General features: G+C 33.6%; 1 protein-coding gene across 1 annotated transcript in view; it reads right to left on the reverse strand.

Moving 5' to 3' along the window:
• Window positions 1-19179, reverse strand: part of LOC127951613 (piezo-type mechanosensitive ion channel component 2-like) — an 81758-nt gene that overhangs the window by 37132 nt on the left and 25447 nt on the right. Inside the window, exons 7-18 of the mRNA XM_052549594.1 lie at window positions 18773-18986; window positions 15368-15536; window positions 13974-14096; window positions 11322-11357; window positions 10351-10480; window positions 8590-8774; window positions 7256-7486; window positions 5964-6078; window positions 5652-5854; window positions 4987-5135; window positions 4634-4807; window positions 1066-1307 (exon numbers count right to left, since the gene is read on the reverse strand). Of these exons, the coding sequence (XP_052405554.1) occupies window positions 1066-1307; window positions 4634-4807; window positions 4987-5135; window positions 5652-5854; window positions 5964-6078; window positions 7256-7486; window positions 8590-8774; window positions 10351-10480; window positions 11322-11357; window positions 13974-14096; window positions 15368-15536; window positions 18773-18986 (1971 nt within the window). The remainder of the gene's footprint in view (window positions 1-1065; window positions 1308-4633; window positions 4808-4986; window positions 5136-5651; window positions 5855-5963; window positions 6079-7255; window positions 7487-8589; window positions 8775-10350; window positions 10481-11321; window positions 11358-13973; window positions 14097-15367; window positions 15537-18772; window positions 18987-19179) is intronic.

Genomic DNA, 19179 nt, shown 5'->3' on the forward strand with positions numbered 1-19179 from the left:
ATTTAAATTTCAACAAAAAAATGTTTTTGTCTCATGTGTGTTGGAGAGACTGAGATATGCATTTGTGTTTATCCGACTAGCAGCAAGGTAGAAATGGTACTTTAAAACGGACATTGACATGATGTTGGCGAGGTTTTCCCTCTGAGTGTGCTACACTCATGTACCTCATATAATTCGGGTTCAAAAATCCCTATTTTTGTTAGCATGAACCAGCAAGGGAGATGTGCGTTTACTGTCTCGTTGATACAGTACTGTACATCCGATAAGGTGCTTAGCATTCGTTCAAAACTTACCTTTCTTTGTGCAACTTCAGGTGTCGAACAAAGTTGTACGTTGTGGCAGCTCCATCTGTAATCTTCAACCAGCATGTTTAGCAAATTGCAACTCGTTTTTTGTCAACTACCTCGTAATTTTTATAGCCAAACGAAACTATCTTTGGTATCATTTTGCCAACTGGCGCGTTGTTGCGCTTCAGTGGTTCTCTTGCAATGTGCCTGCTTAGATGCTGTCGAATAAAACCAACATGTGACTACACTGATTGGATGTCGTGCAGGCAGCGCACGTGCTCTCTGCTTATACACTGAGAGCGGCACGGCCATGTGAAATTTTTCATGGGAAGTAGCAAGTCTTCTCGAGTCAAAAGGCACAAGTCCAAGTGAAGTCGCGAGTCATTGATGTTAAAGTCCAAGTCAAGTTGCAAGTCTTTGTACATTTTGTCGAGTCGAGTCTGAAGTAATCAAATATATGACTCGAGTCCAAGTCACATGACTCGAGTCCACACCTCTGATATTTACCGTAGGAAATTAACAAAGTATCTTCATGGAACATGATTTTTACTTTTACTAATGATTTCTGGCATAAAAAAAAAAAATCTAAAATATTGACCCATACAATGTTTTTTTAGCAATTGCTAAAAATATACCCCTATCGACTTAAGACTGGTTGTGTGTTCCAGGGCTACAATACATAGGCTGCATACATTTATATACTGTATACACATATACATATACAGATAGACAGACATTACCTGACTGCACTAGACTAGTTTGGACTGGTCTGCAGTACCTGAGCTCTGTTCTGAGGGCAGTTCTGGATCTGTGGTGGCACTGAACTGCTGAATGTCCTCCTGACTGGACAGATGAGCTGAATGAATGGACAGAGACTCTTTCTTCTTCTCCTCCTCCTCCACACAGTCCACGACCAGCACCTTGTCCATGGACTCTCTCTCCTTCTCCTCCTTCAGCAGCGGCTCTGGAGATGTGCTCATCATCGTCAGATCCGCCAGACTCCCGTCAGGATGAGCCAGTCTGGAGATCAGGAAGAGTGCATTAGGAGAGAAAGACACACGCTGCTTCATTCATTTACAGTATACATGTGACATATGAGTGATTCTTCAATTAGAGCGAATCTTCATAAAGATCTGATAACAGCCTTCAGCAGTCTCCTTTACGTAAGTGGATTTTTATTCTTCACTTTATGAGCAAAAAGTTGGATTTGCACGCTAATACAACACATCTGCTGTACATCTGTTTTGAATTTCTACAAATGCATAATTTCTTAATTAAAAATGGTCAAATATTACCTATTGTAATGATGATACCAAATAAAGATGGATTTAAAAATTAAAATACATTTTGGCTTTTCAAACTATCACTCTGCTTTTCATTTTCATCATTAAAAAAAAAAAGCTTTTTATAGAAATTTAATAATAAAATGCTTGGTATGACAGTACTACTTACAAGTGATTATTTAAAAACAAATTATATATTTAATTTAATTTAATTTAATTTAATTTAATTTAATTTAATTTAATTTAATTTAATTTAGATGCATTTAAGAAAATATTGGTATGACAGTACTACTTACAAGTGATTATTTAAAAACAAATTATATATTTAATTTAATTTAATTTAATTTAATTTAATTTAATTTAATTTAATTTAATTTAGATGTATTTAAGAAAATATTCTAAAAATTGCCTTGAAATTCTAATGTAAAGCAAAATAAAGAAATTCTGTGAAATTCAATGTTTTGACACTCACAAAAATTAGAAAAAAATATTGAAAAAATTGAATTAAAACTAGAATTATTATTATTCTTTTTTTAAATTGTGTTTCTTTAAAGCATTTTGTCTTTAAAATCTTTTAAAGTCAGAGAAAAGATCTTGTAATTGATGAACCACCCATACCTCTCCTGACCTTAGATAGCATGCTGATCAAGTTAGCTCGGTTTGGGTGTAAAACAGATATTTGAATGTTAGTGTCTAATAAACCTTGAATCAGGATTCCACAGGCAGGGTTTGGGTGGAAAACATGGATGCCGTGTGCATTAGATCCGTAAGGAACAAGCTGGATTGCATTATTATTTTTTAAAGAAGCAATGCATATGTCTGCCATACATGAATCATGTGACCAAAAAACCAAAACAAATATTTCAGCAGTCAGACTTTAGTGCGATGGACTCTTCTGGATGGTCTTGCTGCTATGAAGGGTTTAAACACTTGCATGATGATTGATTTCATGTCAAAGCTTTACCTTGTTTATACCACACTTACTTGCTCTGAGGAGAAGAGATTTTTTGCTTGATGCTGTTGAAGCAATTTACAGAATGGAAATATACGGAATCAAAGCAATGAAATGTTTCACACAACTGAAGATTACTGTAAGATGAGACAGAGAAAGAGGGACAGAGAGTTTCTCTGAGGAGGAGAGGACGTGCATTTCAGAGACATGCTGAGGAGATTCATTCCCTGAGTCTGAGAGCAGGACTATCGTCAGGATATACCGCTGATGTCAAGCGGCTCAAGAAGGACTTTCTGGGATGCATTTGAGCAGGCAGAGGATTAAAGTCAACATGAAATCAAAACCGTCCCTATTTAGCATTTTGATAGACATTTGTAGCCATAAATGTTATTTCAAAACAAACAAACAAACAAATGTCTTAAAAATTATCAAAGTAAATAACCCACCTATGAACTAACGTTTTGTTATTGTTAAACTGTTAAAAAAATAAAACATTGTCAGTAATTGCAACTAAATAAAATACAAATATTAGATGTAAAACTTAAACTTAAAAAAACAGACTAAAGTTAAAAGAACTAATACAGAAACAGAGAATACATTAAAAGCTACATAAAGCTAGATAAAAATATCAAAAACAAATAAAGTTTAGTAAATTTTATTCTTAAATGCTTTTATACATTTTACGTAAATATTCTGTAATTTGTATTCTTTGCTTTTATAACTATTTTTATTTCCTGTGAATCTGTTTTGATTATTTTATGGTAACTGTCAGTCTTTTATATATTAATGATATAACAGTATTTGAATAACACTACACTATCTAGTTAACGTGCAACCAAATAATCTGATAGTAATCGGACTGGTGGCTCGATCGAAGAGAAAAGCCTTCATGTAAACACTTGAATCGAACCGAAAGAAGCATAAAGATAATTTCATGTGCAAACAGCGGGAAACTGATTATTGGTGCAGTGTGCACATTGCACATGAAGCTTGTGAGATATAAACACAATTTTTAGTGATCATTGTAAACACTACGTTTAGATTCATCATTCATTTTTAATTCAGCTACTATTACTGACACCAGTTAACAAACAGCCAAACATCGTTCTAGTTAGTATTTTAGGCTGCTGTTGAAGGAAAAGTAGCCTTTCTAAAATATTACAAACAAGTCTTTTAGCACCCGTTAAATGTAATAGAAATACAGCAATACTGTAACAGCAATTTGACGTGCTGGTAATCATCAGACGTTCCAATCAGTTAACGACGAATAAAATAAACCGTTAATACAAGGATTTTTTCATCCTCATTGAATGCTACACGGAAATAAAATGGTTTTGAATGCGGTTTCATGTTGACTTTGATAAAACGTTGAAGTTAAAGTGAGACATCATACATTTTTGGATCTATTCAGGAATCTAACGAACCTTAAAAAAAAAGAGCTATCATTAAGAGAGAAAAGAGTGTACAGTGGTGAGAAGAAAGAGGGATTGTGGGAATTCAGGGAAAAGGTGAACATTGGCTGTTATTTCCATGGATGCCAGAGAAAGACAAGCAGTCACCCACCTATCCACGATCAGATAGATACGACCACTGACTTTAGTATAGCTGAGAGGTGAGGCACGCCAGGGGAAAGACGGGAGCACATGATTGGTTAAAATCAGAAATGGATTTGCATAAATAAGACTGATGACTGGCAGCATTTAACAGATACAACAAGAAGGACACTGCTGCAGATTCAATAGAGAGAGAACGATCATGAATGAAGAGAAATGAAGAAATGAGGAAACGAGGAATGAGAATGAAACAAACTCCTTCAGTAGGAGCACAGTAATACTACAGCAAGACATTGCTATTGCAATGTAACAAAACACACAATTATCAAAATGATTCTATAAAATATTATGTTTTAATAATAATAATTTTATGCATGAATAATAATGACTTATTATATAATGTTTTAATGATAATTCTGAGCAATGGCAACAATAATAATAATAATCATTAGAAATGATAAAGTGATTATTTCACTAAGAAAATGGTTGATTTGACGTGGTCACAGGCATGCATTTGTGTTTAGACATCAGATGTGACTTCCTGTTCCTGTCTCTCACCTGTAAATGGTGCTCTGCTCTTTGCTGATGACGGCTTTGAGATCGGTGAGCTGCAGGAAGCGGTCGTGGAAGTAATGCAGGTGCAGGATGCAGACCAGCAGGAAGGACGTGGGGATGAAGATACGGGTGAACAGATCAGAGAGGATGTACTTCTCCAGACCCATGGCTTTCAGTCTGAGAGAGAAACAGAGAACTATTACTGCATTAATCTGACTTTCATTTTGGCCTGAATCTAATACTCTGCACCTCAAATTAGTCGTATTCAAAGTTTAATGCACCACAATAGAGCTGACCGGGATCTGCATGGTATGGTTTCAACCGATCAAACACATCTAAGGAGGTTCGAAACTCACCCTTCTTCTCTTATCCCCGTCATTCTGGTCCAGGTAGCGATGGCGTTCTCAAACTGACAGGTGTAGATTAGGATGAGCACTAGCATGGTGTACATCACCACAGACATCCAGAAGTACTTCAGGATCCTGCGCCACCATTCATAATGCACCTGAGGAGAAAAAAACGCTCTGTCAAATACCTTCAGAAGAAAAGTGCATCCAAAAATGTAAGTTCGAATCCATTTTATCATAACATTTTTGGGTATATAGCTCATATATATTTATACATATGCATTATATTTAAACAAATGATATTTGCAATAAAACAGACATCTTTTATGCAAAAATGCAATAAAATAATAATAATCAATTATATTTACATAAATTATATATATATTATTTTTTTATATATTAAACAAAATATATAAAATAGGCTTCATTTGATGCAAAAAATAAAATAAAATAAAATAAAGATAATACATTATAAAAAATATATTTTTAAAGATTACACACATACATTTCTGGTTGAACTACAGTACTGTATATGAATAAAATTAAGCCTATTTTTTTTTACAAATTTTACTGTAAGTTCTATGAATACATATAGTTTTTTATTTTGCATAAAAAAATATATCTTTTATTTTTGTGGTGTCTAGGCTTTCTATGGTTAGACAGCAGTGCAGCACCTGATAAAGAGCCACGCAGGACAGAAACATCATCATGTAGATAATCTTGTACATGACCATCTTTCCTTCGAAGCTGACGAAGAAGAACATTCCTCCACAAACATAGATCCAGTATTTCACCAGCAGAGCCATCACTAGTTTCCCAATCACATGCATCAGGTCGTTCTCGTCCCCCTCCTCTTCCTCTTGCTCTTTTTCTTCCTCTGCAACCCACATGGAAAGTTATTTCTTTACGAATATATAACAACTAGGAGAGATTTTCTGCAGTGACTATTAAAGGGTTGAATCTGTATGTTACAAAAAGGACACCACCTTTTTTCTGCTCATCTATTTGGACGTCACAAAGAGCTGCTTCTTCTTCCATCTTCTGTTGTCTCTCCATCAAAGTTTGTCTGAGCAGAAGCCAGAAACTCAGCTGACACAGAACCTAAAAACAGTCACAAGGCCCAAAACACACGTTAATACAATGCTCTGTACAAACCTAATTTTGGGTTTCAGCAAAAAAACTGATTTAGAATGGACTGAAATGTATCAACAATAAGGGTTTTTATAAATTTCTAACTGTCATGGGGTTGCATTATAATTATAGTTATATAATGTTATAATATAATGCTATTGATGTTTTACTTGTCCTTTCATCTTAGTTTACAATCCGTCAATTTAATATTACAGTCAGTTCAAAATTCATCCCTTTGCGGCACCTGGCAAATTATTATTTTTTTAAACAGTAGCCACTGAATTCCATTTTATGAATTAAGCAACTTATTTTAACATGCAACTGAATTCAGTTAATGTCGCGGCACTGCCACGGCGTTATGTGCGGCGGTAAAGCCCATTTAGCTTGTCCTCCTACTGTAGTATAAAAAACGTATTAACGTATAAACTATAAACTACTTATAAACTTATAAACTACTGTAGTATAAAAATGTGCATGCAACTGAATTCAGTTAATGTCGTGTCACAGCCGCGGCATTATGTGCTGTGGTAAAGCCCATTCAGCTTGTCCTCCTACTGTAGTATAAAAAACTTAATAAATTATCTGTAGAATATGCTTCAAGTCAAACACCTGTTGTATTTTGATAGGAGACACACAGGAGTTCTTCTGTTGCTTTATAGGTAATATATATATTAATATACTGTACACAATTTTACAAAATCAGACAATTATGCATCTAATATACACCACGATATTAACGTCTTATTATTGGATTATTGTAAATAATAAATAATTTAGCAAGAACAGATCAAAATTGATCAAATTAACAGAAAAGACACGTATAATGTTAGAAAAGATTTCCATTTCAAAAACTCTACCATTGATAATAATAACCAGCATTATTAATAATTTAGAAGCAATCATATTTGATGACTAAGCACCTTTTTTTATTAGTTTAGAAAAGAGTTATTTTAAATGGCACTAAAAATAAAAGTGCATTATTTGTATTTGTTTTTATCTACGCTAAAACAAAATATACAAATGAAATTCATTTTATATACATATTAAATACATATTTTAAAGATGTATACAACAGAACCTGTACCAATTGTTGAGGCCTGATTAAAGTGAAAATGTAAAATCATGCAGTTCATTGTATAATGGTTACCTTGGTGCTCAGTTCAGTGAAGGGCACCTCCATCTTCAGAAAGAAACCCGGCACTGGATCCAAGCGCTCAAAACACCAGATATACTGAAGGACCAACAGGAGGTTCCCATAGGCCACCATGAACGGCGAGGTCATCATGGCGTATTTCCTCCGGTCACGCACCATCCACAGAGTACAGGACCACAGCAGAAAGACAAACGTCAGCCAGCTCACGTACGTTATACTCCACGCCTGAGGAATGAAGAAAGATGGATGAGGAGATGACATGGTTCATATTTTTATGTTTCTCTTCCTACTCAAAATCTAATGTTGAACTTCAAAAGAATAGTTACAAATTTAAACCTGCTGTTAATTGACTTACACTCAGGCCATCTAAAAATCATGTAGATTATTTTTTTTCTTGCATTAGCAGAAACAGTTACTTGGTAATTCATAAAATGGAATTCAGTGGCTAGCGTTTAAAAAAAACATCTAAAAAAAAAACATATCAAAGAACACAAAAAGAATACCAGTGGCTCCTGACGATATACTGAAGTCTTATGAAGTGAAATGATCAGTCTGTGCAAGAAACTGAACAGTGTTTACAGCATTATTATGTGTATAATCAAGAGCCTCAGGCAAACGGGGAAGATTATTTTCAGCAGCAGAATCTGAGTCCTTAATACAGTTACGTTCACACACAGTACAGTTATTTTCAGTGTGAACAGAGCAGGACTGAACAATGTACCAATGCAAATGCAAACACGCCCAATAAAATGGCCCCCACCCCTGTCACTTGATTGACAGGGTTCCGTGTAGACGTCGGAAATTCAAATGCAAAATGCATTGCGATTCCATTTGTGTTTTGGCAGTTTACATGCACAGTGCAGAGAGAGTGAAAAAGCAAATGTGCTATTTAAATATGACAGGCTCGTATCTCGTAAGACATGAGAATTGCATTTGCAAATGGACTTTGCTTTTTCATTTGAAATTTGGCACTCACTGTGCATTCGCGAAAGCGAAAATGCAAACGGCAATGCAAGATTTGCAATTGCATTTGGATTATGTTACAATTTATGCATCCACATTTTGAAAACGCAAATGAAAATACAATTTGCAATTCCATTTGAAAATAGTCCGGAAAATCCTTCCGTACAATGCATTTTTTGTCTAAAAACCAGTAACTGCTGACTTTTACATTTTATGTACCACCAAGGACAACGCTTTCTGCTAAAAATACTGAAGAAATAAAACATCACCTACATCTTGGATGGCCTGAGGGTGAGTAAATTAAAAATAATATACATTTTTGGGTAACTATCCCTTTAACCTCCTTTGAACTTTGACCTTCTCACCATCATAGCAATAAGAGCACAGATGTAGCTCTGCTTCATAATGAACTTGAACACTTTCACAAGAGCTCCTGGTGGTCCACCCTGCTCTTCCTCCTCTTCTTCCTCTTCCTCTTCTGCATCTGTCTTCTCCTCTTCCTCCTCCAGCTGTGAGTCCAAGATCTCATTCGTGTTTTCATCCGTCTTCTCTGTGTGGAGCATTAAAACAATAGTCTTTCTATTTGTTCACTTACAGGGGTCATATAATGCTCCATGCACTCTTACAAGTTGTTTGAACTGAAATGTGTGTTGGCAGTGTGTGTACACAACCACCCTATAATGATAAAAATCCAGCAAGTGGTTTTTCTGTAATCTCATTAAATGTTTTCCCCTTTCTCAAATCGAGCTTTCTGACCGTGTGCGTGGCGTCACATGGTCGGAGGCCCCTCCCACGATTGTTTGATTGACAGCAGCGTTTCAGCACAGACTGGACTTGTGTCTTAACTCAGACCCGCCCTGAGTGACCGTCATCAGTCTGAGATGCAGACGAGCATGACTCCTAAGTGATTGAGGTGTTTTGTTGTTGGATGTAATAATGAACATAGCATTAGTCATTTACTCCCGACATCTGAGCGACTGAAATCGCAGAGGATTAACTTACGTTTGGAGAATTGAAAGAAATGCGCCCTTGATCTACTTAAATGTGTTCATGCGAATCCTTCATGATCCAGCCTCCAGCAGTGAGTATAATGTATTTAAATGAATCATTGAAAATCCCCTTTCCTAATAATGTGCTAATTAGCAAGTTTCACTATGAATGTGGCTAAATTAAACTGTCTCATAGAGAGCAGATCAGAAGAAAGGGGCGGAGTCAGCAGAGCTCATTAGCATTAAAGGAGAATCCCACAAATCAGCCTGTTTTGAAAAGAGCTGTTTTTGACTGGGTAAAAAAATAGTTTTTTACACTAACATTGAGAAATTTTAAACAAATTATGTTACAGACTTTTCATTAAGACCCTAAAGAATCATATCAACTTGTGGAAAATGAGCATTATATGACCCCTTTAAGAAAAATCTCAGTGAATGATCAGATATTAGTTAACTTGGGAACTAGTCTCAGCCACAGACAGAGGTGAGATTTTAATTAAGTTAGTCTAAGTTTAAAAAGTAATAAGGTTATAGTGCAATGAGCTCTTTTGAGGAAGACACTGTCGCTGCATTTGCCCCAGTTTTCAACAGGTTTTTTTGTGTTTGGGTTTGTATTTTAATTTTTTTGTCCAGCCTTGGTATCAAATAAACTAGATGATAACAGAAGAACAGAACAGTTTACTGCACTTTGTTTATAATCTGGCTTTTATTATCCACTTCTCATCTAATTGTTGTTAAACATATTTCCATAGACTCGAATAGCACCGATAGAACCTCTTATTTTATTATTATTGAGATACTATTATAGTTTTTTTATTAACAGTTTGAATTAGTTTTCATTTCAGTTCTCATTTACAATATTTTTTTTTTTAAGTTTAGTCATTTGGTTGTACATTTCTGCCATTTATATTCCTGGCATTTTTTTAAGTATGTCTATATATTTGTTATTAATAATATTATGAATAATAATTTTTAATAATTTAATTTAGTTCACGTTTATGTTAAGTAACAAATATTATTTTTTATGGTTCTATTTTTATGATAACCCTAGGTAGAATATACAGTTCTCAGTTTAATTGTTTTTATTAGGTGTTTCAGTTCAAAGATATTAATGGATGTGTAATTATTATTTTTCACCTTCGAATTCGACAGGCTGGTCCACTTTGTACTGAGGAGTTGAGTAAATGTCCAGACTGACCGGTCCGTTGTCAATGGGCACAGCGGAGACATAATCAAATGACGTCCCATTTGAGTTTATCACCGCTACCTTTATAGCAAAACACACACACAAAAATGACACAAGGGACAGGTCATGTTATCTGTTCAGAAAATAACTAATATCAGTCTAAAAGCAATTCAAATACAGCATGCAATATATTTTTTATAATTATTATTATTATTATAATTTTATACTATAATGAAATAATCATACAGTACATCTAGATTTAACACATGTGGTGTCACAGTTAAAGTGTGCAAAAATCTTGTTAATTGCTTGTCAAAATGGTTGAATCTCACAAAACCAAAAAGTTAAACAAATAAGCAATATATTCATATTGATTTGTGATATATCAATCAACCACAACTTCTCGCTACAAATTCGTATTGGCAGAATGCAAAAATAAATAAATAGAATAATTAACAAAAAAAAATAAGATAGTATATTTTATTGCAATAATTAATTAATATGCAATTAATATCAATTTAATGCTATTATTAAAACAAATTATATTATTATTATTATAATAATATTTTTTTAATAATATGTAAATTTGGAAATAAATTCCACAATATATTGCATCATATTTAATATTTATAACTATATATATATGCAGGGAAATGTAATTTAATGAGATTTACAAAACAACTAGTCACGAAAATTTGGAGGGGTGGGGAGGCTTTCTTTTTTTTTCTGTTGAACGTTTTGGAGATTCACCCAGAGAGATCGTGTTTCATCCCAAAGCCACTGGATCATGCCACATCAAGAGCAGCGTACACACAGAAACTAGCCGCTAAAAGCTCAAAACAATCCCACTTTATTTGTCTACAGTTAAAATTTGCAGACACAGAGTTATATAAGACTTGGCAAAACCACAGTGATAGCAAACCTCCGAGGTGCTGTACCCGTCCTGAGTGGAGATTAGCTAAAGAGAGAGAGAAAGAGAGAAAGAACGACAGCAGACGGGGCAAGGTGAATGTATTGATGAGCACAGGAGGGTCGATAACATTATGCTGTTCTCTAACATCAGCGCTGAGCAGAGCAAAGTACAGCGGCACTATTCACAGATAAAGACCAGCACTCAGAACGAGGCGAGCTAAAAAACCTTTAATGCTGACGCTAAAGTTGAAGAGAACATGGACAAGACGCTACAGCCAAAATAAATAATAATTATGCATTAATCAATATTGTGATACTTGGCTTTTCATACTGTGTTGTTACAGACTAGTGGAATAAAAACACCCACAATACACTTTTAAGTTTTCACATTATTGCACTTTATCCATTTGCATTTGTAGAATTTAATTTCAATACTTATCTTTAATCCTTGTGCGACTTTTTTTTAATCATTTTGTCTGTGTTGATGCCAATTGCATAAATTTTGGCACATGCATGTATTTCTATTGGAATTCTAATATTTCCCAATCGCTTAATAAATCTATTTTACACTAGGTACAAAAAAAGGTTCCTCTTAGGACCTTGCGGACAAAAATGTCCTCCTTGAAACCAATCAAAAATGCAATTTTTGAATCCAAGGGCCATTTTGTTATAAAATGATGCAGTCTTTGTTAATAAGCTTTCGTTCTGTTGGCAAGGCTTCAGAAATTAAAGGTTTGGCCTATAAAGAGAATATATATTTTTATTTAAAAAATCTGTTTTCTGCTTTTGCTGTATAATAGAGCCAGATGGATAAATTATGCAGCTATAATTGTGTGGGTGTGTTGGTGTGGATGTCAGAGTGTTTGTGTGTGTCCTTATAAAAAGTGTGTGTGTGTGTGTGTGTGTGTGCACCTTTTATGTTTGAGAGAGAGAAATGATACTGTACTGCGAAACACAAATCTCACCACTGTGTATGCCAACAGAGCTCTGCTGGAAACTAATTAGAAATGTTTGGTACTACACCCAAATAAAATCTTCCTAAAAGCTATTTTTTTGAGATATCGACCTCAAACTTGTTCAGATATATGTGGCTATGATTCTCTAGCAATTTTTATGTTCAACATGTTTTATAAAATATATATTTTATATAAAAATTGCTTAATTTGCATAAGCTTAAAAATGTTACTATTTTTGTCCTCTATGAACTGACGTGTAACTTTTTTTAATTGACACACAAGGGTAACAGGCCATGTTTTCTCAAAATGAGTTTTATCTCCACTTCATCAACATTTACATGCACTTAATTGTACAGTTATAATCCTATCTATATTCTGAATATCTTTATTGATGGGTTTGTGCATACTTTATTTGTACTGATTTATATAACATTTTATACTTAAGAAAACATGGTTGAAAATGTGTACATTTAAAGGCTGTTCATTTTTTCTCCACTTCAGCTGCACTTGCATACTCTAAATGTAACAGTTTTATTCCACTCTATATTCTAAATATTTATACTGAGGGGTTTGTTCATAAACCTTTCACACTGATTTATATAACATTTTATTTCTAAAAGGATGGTGTAAATGCATATGTTTAAAGACTGTGAGTTTGTTTCTCCACTTCAGCTGCACTTAACATGCATCAAACTTGACAGTTTTATTCCTCTCTATATTCTGAAGGTTTTTACTCAGGGGTTTGTTCAAATATCATTCACACTGATTTATATAACATTTCATTCCTACAAGCATGGTGAAAATGCATATGTTTAAAGGCTGCAAGTTTTTATCTCAACTTCAGCAGCACTTACATACACCAAACTATATTCTTTATATTTGTATTGAAGGGTTTAATTGATGTATCATTCGTACTGATTTATATAACATTTTATTCTTAAAAAAACATGGTTGAAAATGCATATGTTTAAAGACTGTGAGTTTGTTTCTCCACTTCAGCTGCACTTAAACATCAAACTTAAAAGTTTTGTTCCTCTCTATATTCTGAAGGTTTTTTACTGAGGGGTTTGTTCATATATCAATTCACACTGATTTATATAACATTTTACTCCTAAAATCATGATGACATTTTTTTTTTTTTCACCAAAATTTTTTATGATTTATGGAGCGATTAAAAGAAATATCCAAAATCACTTCTATAAAATCATTTAACTCTAATATGTCAGCAAAATGAAACAATAATTTAGAATCTGGCTTTATGTTCTGATTATTTTCTAAAAACGTTTCTATCACTCAAATAAAAAATTACTTTTTTTTTTATTAAAACATTATATAAATCAGTGCTTTTAAAAAAATTATAAATCATTTTAATATGAGTTTAAATGATATATAAACAAATTCCTCAAAAAAAAAAATCAAAATATAGATAGATATACATCTGTAACATTAAGCACATGTAAGTGCCACTAAAATGGAGATAAAAATGGCTTTTGAAAATATGTATTGTAATTCAAATCTAAAGACACAAATAGATATAAAGTACAATAAAATACAAATACTTAAAAGTGTATTTTGTAAGCTTTTGTTTCACTAGATTACATCCATGCTAATTTCAGACTTACATTGCGACCTCTAAAATTAAATATTTGAATTAAGAGTTAAAAGTTAACCTTGTAAGACATTTCCTGAATTTAAGATTTCCTCACATTTCTTTCCTCGGTTTTCTGATGCGCTTTCCACCAGAGCAGCCGCTTCCCAATCAACGAGTGAACGAAGCTGTTTCCCGCGGTCTCATTTCCCTCGTTTATCTCCTCTTCCTCACTCTCTTGCTGGAGAAAGATCAATAAACACAGAAACATATTCAGCGAGCAGCGTGGAGGGAATTAAAACATGTATCATTGGAGCAGCTTGCGAATGAAAACGCTGAAGATGATAAACACGCTTAATGGAGTCATAAGATGAAAACAACAACACTGAACTAATCATTATTTTATCAGATGAAGGCGTAACAGCATTTATGATTCATCATCGATCTTTATTCTCATCGCTTAGATTTACAGCGACAAGAAAATCATGCTGTGATCAAACCTAGAGGCATGTGAATCAATAAGCTCAGGCATGTGAGGTTTTGAAGGACAGAGTTTATTGAGCGCTCTTTAAAGTCACGACAGCATGTGGACAGATGAGGAAAAAGGTGACTGATATCAAATCAACATTATAAATCTTCACATCAGTGTTATTTTAGCAAGACTGAAATACTATTATATATATACATAATTTTTTTTTGAAAGTTTCTTAAATGTTCTTATGTGTTTTTATAATAATTTATTTGTTTTAAAAGTCTACATAGTTTATTCATTTTTATTTTATTAAATAAAATATTTATTGAATCGAACCCCCAACCTTGCGCTTGCTGACGCAATGCTCTACCACTTGAGCTACACACATTTTATAAACTGTTTTTACATTTTTATTTTATTTAATAATTTTGTTGTATGTAGCCTAGGTAAAATTTATTTTATTTAAGTTAACAAAAATTATTTTAATTTTAGATTAATAATAATAAGCCACAGCATATTATACACACACTTGACTTAAATTCATTAAGGAATATTTAGATTTATTTATTTATTAATAAATATAGCATATTTCTTTATTTTAACGAAAATTAACTAAAAATGTCTTCTTGAAACTAATAGTTAATTGATCAATAGGCTTTTCTCTCAGTCCTGGATATTTTGTTTGCCTTTTGTAAAATCTCTTAATATATATTCTAATCAATTAATTTTATTAAAGTGCATGAAAAGTGCATTAAATTGAGACAAGCTTGACATTAAATAAACACAATAATATACTTTTATTTTAATAATAAATGTTTTCGTCACTGTAATTTGTTTTGTATCCATACATCAAATTTTGTGAAGCTTAAAAACATAAAAATGACAATGACAAAAATAATTTAAAGTATAATATTTAAAGGATAATGCTTAACTAATAATATCATTAAAATAATGATTTTTGGCAGTGTGTAAATTCAAATAATAAATAATAAATGTTAAAATATTAGTACATTCTTCACTTGAAGTGACATTAGGCTCACCATGATCATGGGATCTTGCAGCCACAGACGGATCAAGGTGGCCAGTGTGTAGTACAGGACCAAGAGCATGATGGGATTGACGAAATGGTGCCAGCTCAGACCACTGTTGACAGCAAGCTTCCAGGTCGAGGAACAGTCGGTCCGAACAATGGAGGAGATGCCAAACACACTGTGAAGGAAAAGTAAACCAGGTCATTTGGCTTTTAATGCTTTGACTGGGACAGAACTGATCACATGACCACACTCCATGCCAAGAGAAAAACAGGAAGTGAAGTGAAAACACTGGCTGTCAACACTGCTACTCAACAGTCACGCAGTTCAAGGCGACGAGTCTTTCATCAACTACAATTAGGACACAGTCTTTTCTAACCGGATCACCGTTAACTACACAACAACGGCTGTTTCTGCCGTTCACGCTAAAACTGCTTTCACAAAAAACATAACTGATATTTCTACTGTTCAAAACTGCTTTAACAAAGAAAAACTGATAAAGAATAGCACAAAAGAGAGAGTTTATGGGCTATTTCTATTCATGAATTCAAGGGAAGGGAATAAAAAAAAATTATATATATATATATATATATATATATATTTATTTATTTTTTGTCTGGTTTTCTGGTACAAATATTTAAATATTTTTATATCAGGATAAGACACCTTAAATCATGAATGTATGAATGAATGATACATTTATTTGGGAAAAAAAGACATAAGAACAAAATTAAGTGAGTTTTAGCTTAAAAAACTAAAAAAGTTCTGCTAGTGGTGTCAGAAAAATCAACTTAATTTAAAGGGAAAACAAGATTATCTTTCTTAACCATTGTCAGATATTTCTTCTTATTTCAGGCAAGTCAATTAATTTTGATAAACCTTTAAAAAAAGCCTTGATATTTGTCTCAAATAAATATATCTTGACTTAAGATTGTAGTTAATCGTACTGGAAAACAAGACAAACAGCGCCTTTTGCAGTGTACTGTAAGTAAGTGTTAACAGGGTGTTTGCGTTTAATGAGTTTATCGGACCACAATGCACTTCTAACTTGAGTTTCATTTGACTTAATTAACCTTGAGATCACAACCGCAAACACAATGAAATGCAAACCTCAAAAGTGGCTTTAAACATTGAATTGATTAGAAATCACCCAGAGAAATACATTGGAAACACATCAGACCTTCTCTCTGCTGTAAAAACTGATGTAATATATTAAGTAAATAACAGTAATATGTTCTTCTCATATTAATAAAACCATCTTGAATGTGCATACTAAAAACAAATACAAGTACATTATGCAAAGAAACAATAAGTAACATAATTAAACATGAAATTGGAAGTAGAAAAAGACTGAAACGCAAAGGACCTAGAGATAAGACAGAATAACAAAACACGTTTGCTGACAAAAGAAGAGGCCACAATAAAGTTCAAACAAGGCTGCTCTGCTAAACTTAGACCTAATGGCCTTTCAAAGCCGAAGCTAACGCAGTCGGTGGAATCGATGGCCGTGAAGAGCATCAAGGACATGAGAGACGGAGCAGGAACAGGTGCCGAATCAGTCCATCAGCACCTGCAGATCATACACAGATCTGAGAATACAGCTGGAAATGAGAGCTGAAGGACAATAGTGCTGAAATACACAGCACCGCTCTGTTTGTTGCAGTCATTCAAGGCATCACAGGCTTGAGACCAACTCTAAAAAGCAGCATAATTAAACAGCATGGCCAAATTAACCAGGATAGCATTGTGCATTGTGACAGGTTTAGTGAAAAATGATACACCATTCCATTTATTTTCATTCAAATTAAGTACATTTGTTGTACCGCCTTTAAAGAAAACAGTATTATTTTTATTACAGTACAAACCATGAGTTTCCTTTTATTATTATTTTGTTTTTTGAAAAATGACATATGTGTGTTTTATTTATTTATTTTTAAATTATTTTTCTGTCGTTACACATCTCTTCAGCCTCACAAGAGAGAAAGCTGAAGACGGTAACATCTCAGTGGGTAAAAACGAGGAAAAAATGTAGTAATCCTTTAAAGCAACCACCTCAATTTAATATTACAATTACCGACTTATATTAATTTGATACTTATATTTAACTACTATTTATTATAGATAATAAACACACTCAATAAAAAAGTTTTTTTTCATTTAAAAAATATAAGTGTTACATCTATGAACGTTCTGTTTCCTTATATGGTCACCTTCCTCCTTGTTTTGGTTAATTGATTATTCCCCACCTGTCTCCAGTTCCCTCATTACCTTCTGTGTGCTTAAATACCCTGTCTGTTCAGTTCTCCCTGGTCCGTGATTGTATTAACACTTCTGAATGTAATGTGAATGTCTATGTTAATGCTGTTATAGTGTAGTATATTGTCTGTATTCTCCGTCGTCATCTAGTAAACTCCTTATTTTAATCACCATCTTCCTCAAGCTCTTTGTCTTTCGTTTAGCACTACCTCATTTGTAACAATAAGCTCCTCACTAGTGTTTTTTTTCTCAAGCTCACTAACAAACTATGAACACTGGACAACTTTCTTGAGGTAAAAGTAACATTGAGTATTTTATGAATGTTTTATTTACACATTTAAGTAAAATGCACTGTAGCTGTCAATATACTGAGGTTCATTCATGTTTATTCATGCTATAACTAGTAGTAAAGATAAAAATATCATCGGTTTGCATGCTGCTTGAACTACACAGAGAGATACAGTGATCTCGCACAACATTAAAGAGCACCATTTATTGTCTGGATTTCGTGATAAAGAAAAACATGTTTAGAGAAGCTTTATTTGCCCATCTGAAACCAGCACTGACTAAAGACTGATCTCAGGATTTAAGAATCGAGATACTTAAGATTAACAGAAACACCTGAATGATTTTGGTCACCTTTCAGTAGTCTCACTTTTGTCATTTTGTCCACCGTATGTGAGATGGGCATGCACAGGTCTTGTGAATCCAATGCTTAGTTAATTTGTTGCTTAAATGATTACAAAACATATACATGACATTTGGCTGAAATGCATCAATGATGCTAATTTCGTATGACTTTTGGACCGGCCTTTGACGCAAGAAATAAGCCCGTGTTTCGCTTGAAGGCATGATGGGTATTCTCCTTCTTATTCATTATTTAAAGCACACAGCAGATGCAGATTAATATGCATATGATGAAATTAAAGATATGACATATTATATGAGCATTACTGGCACTTTTGTGCAAGCATCATTTCAGAGTCCCAGCAGTCCAGTTTCAGAGCAAGTTATTTGCATATACAATTTGCAAAACAAAAAAAGGTTAAATGTTATCTAATTTGATTGCACAAAGATCTGATCATATCATTATCAGTCTGTCTGGAATCACATGAAGAAACAGTTGCTTAAAAATAAAAAAGAAGAAGAAGCTCTGACCTGGTGTAGCTGTCGTTGAGGCTGATGGCCTCCTGCAGGAACTGGAACTGGTTGGAATAAAGTATGATGAGATGTCCAGCACTGAAGATGGCCATGAGGACACACAGACAGCTGAAGAGCAGCTTGTCGAAGGTCTTGCAGAGCGACCACCACGTGCACAGCCCCAAAAACACAAAGAAGTAGACGGCTGAGCTCAGAGAGGGCAGCGTGACACCTGGAGAGCAGAACACAGACAGATTAGACGTTTTACATTCATATTTTACACTACTTTTCATTTGCATTGTGACATTATTTGTTATATTTAATAAATAAATTATTTAACTTAAAAAATAGTCAAAATAATATGTAAAGTTTTCAGAGTATAACCAATGAATAAAACATAAATAATAACAATAATACAAAGAAGA

The sequence above is a fragment of the Carassius gibelio genome, chromosome B2 (assembly GCF_023724105.1).
Source record: "Carassius gibelio isolate Cgi1373 ecotype wild population from Czech Republic chromosome B2, carGib1.2-hapl.c, whole genome shotgun sequence".
Classification (NCBI taxonomy): domain Eukaryota; kingdom Metazoa; phylum Chordata; class Actinopteri; order Cypriniformes; family Cyprinidae; genus Carassius; species Carassius gibelio.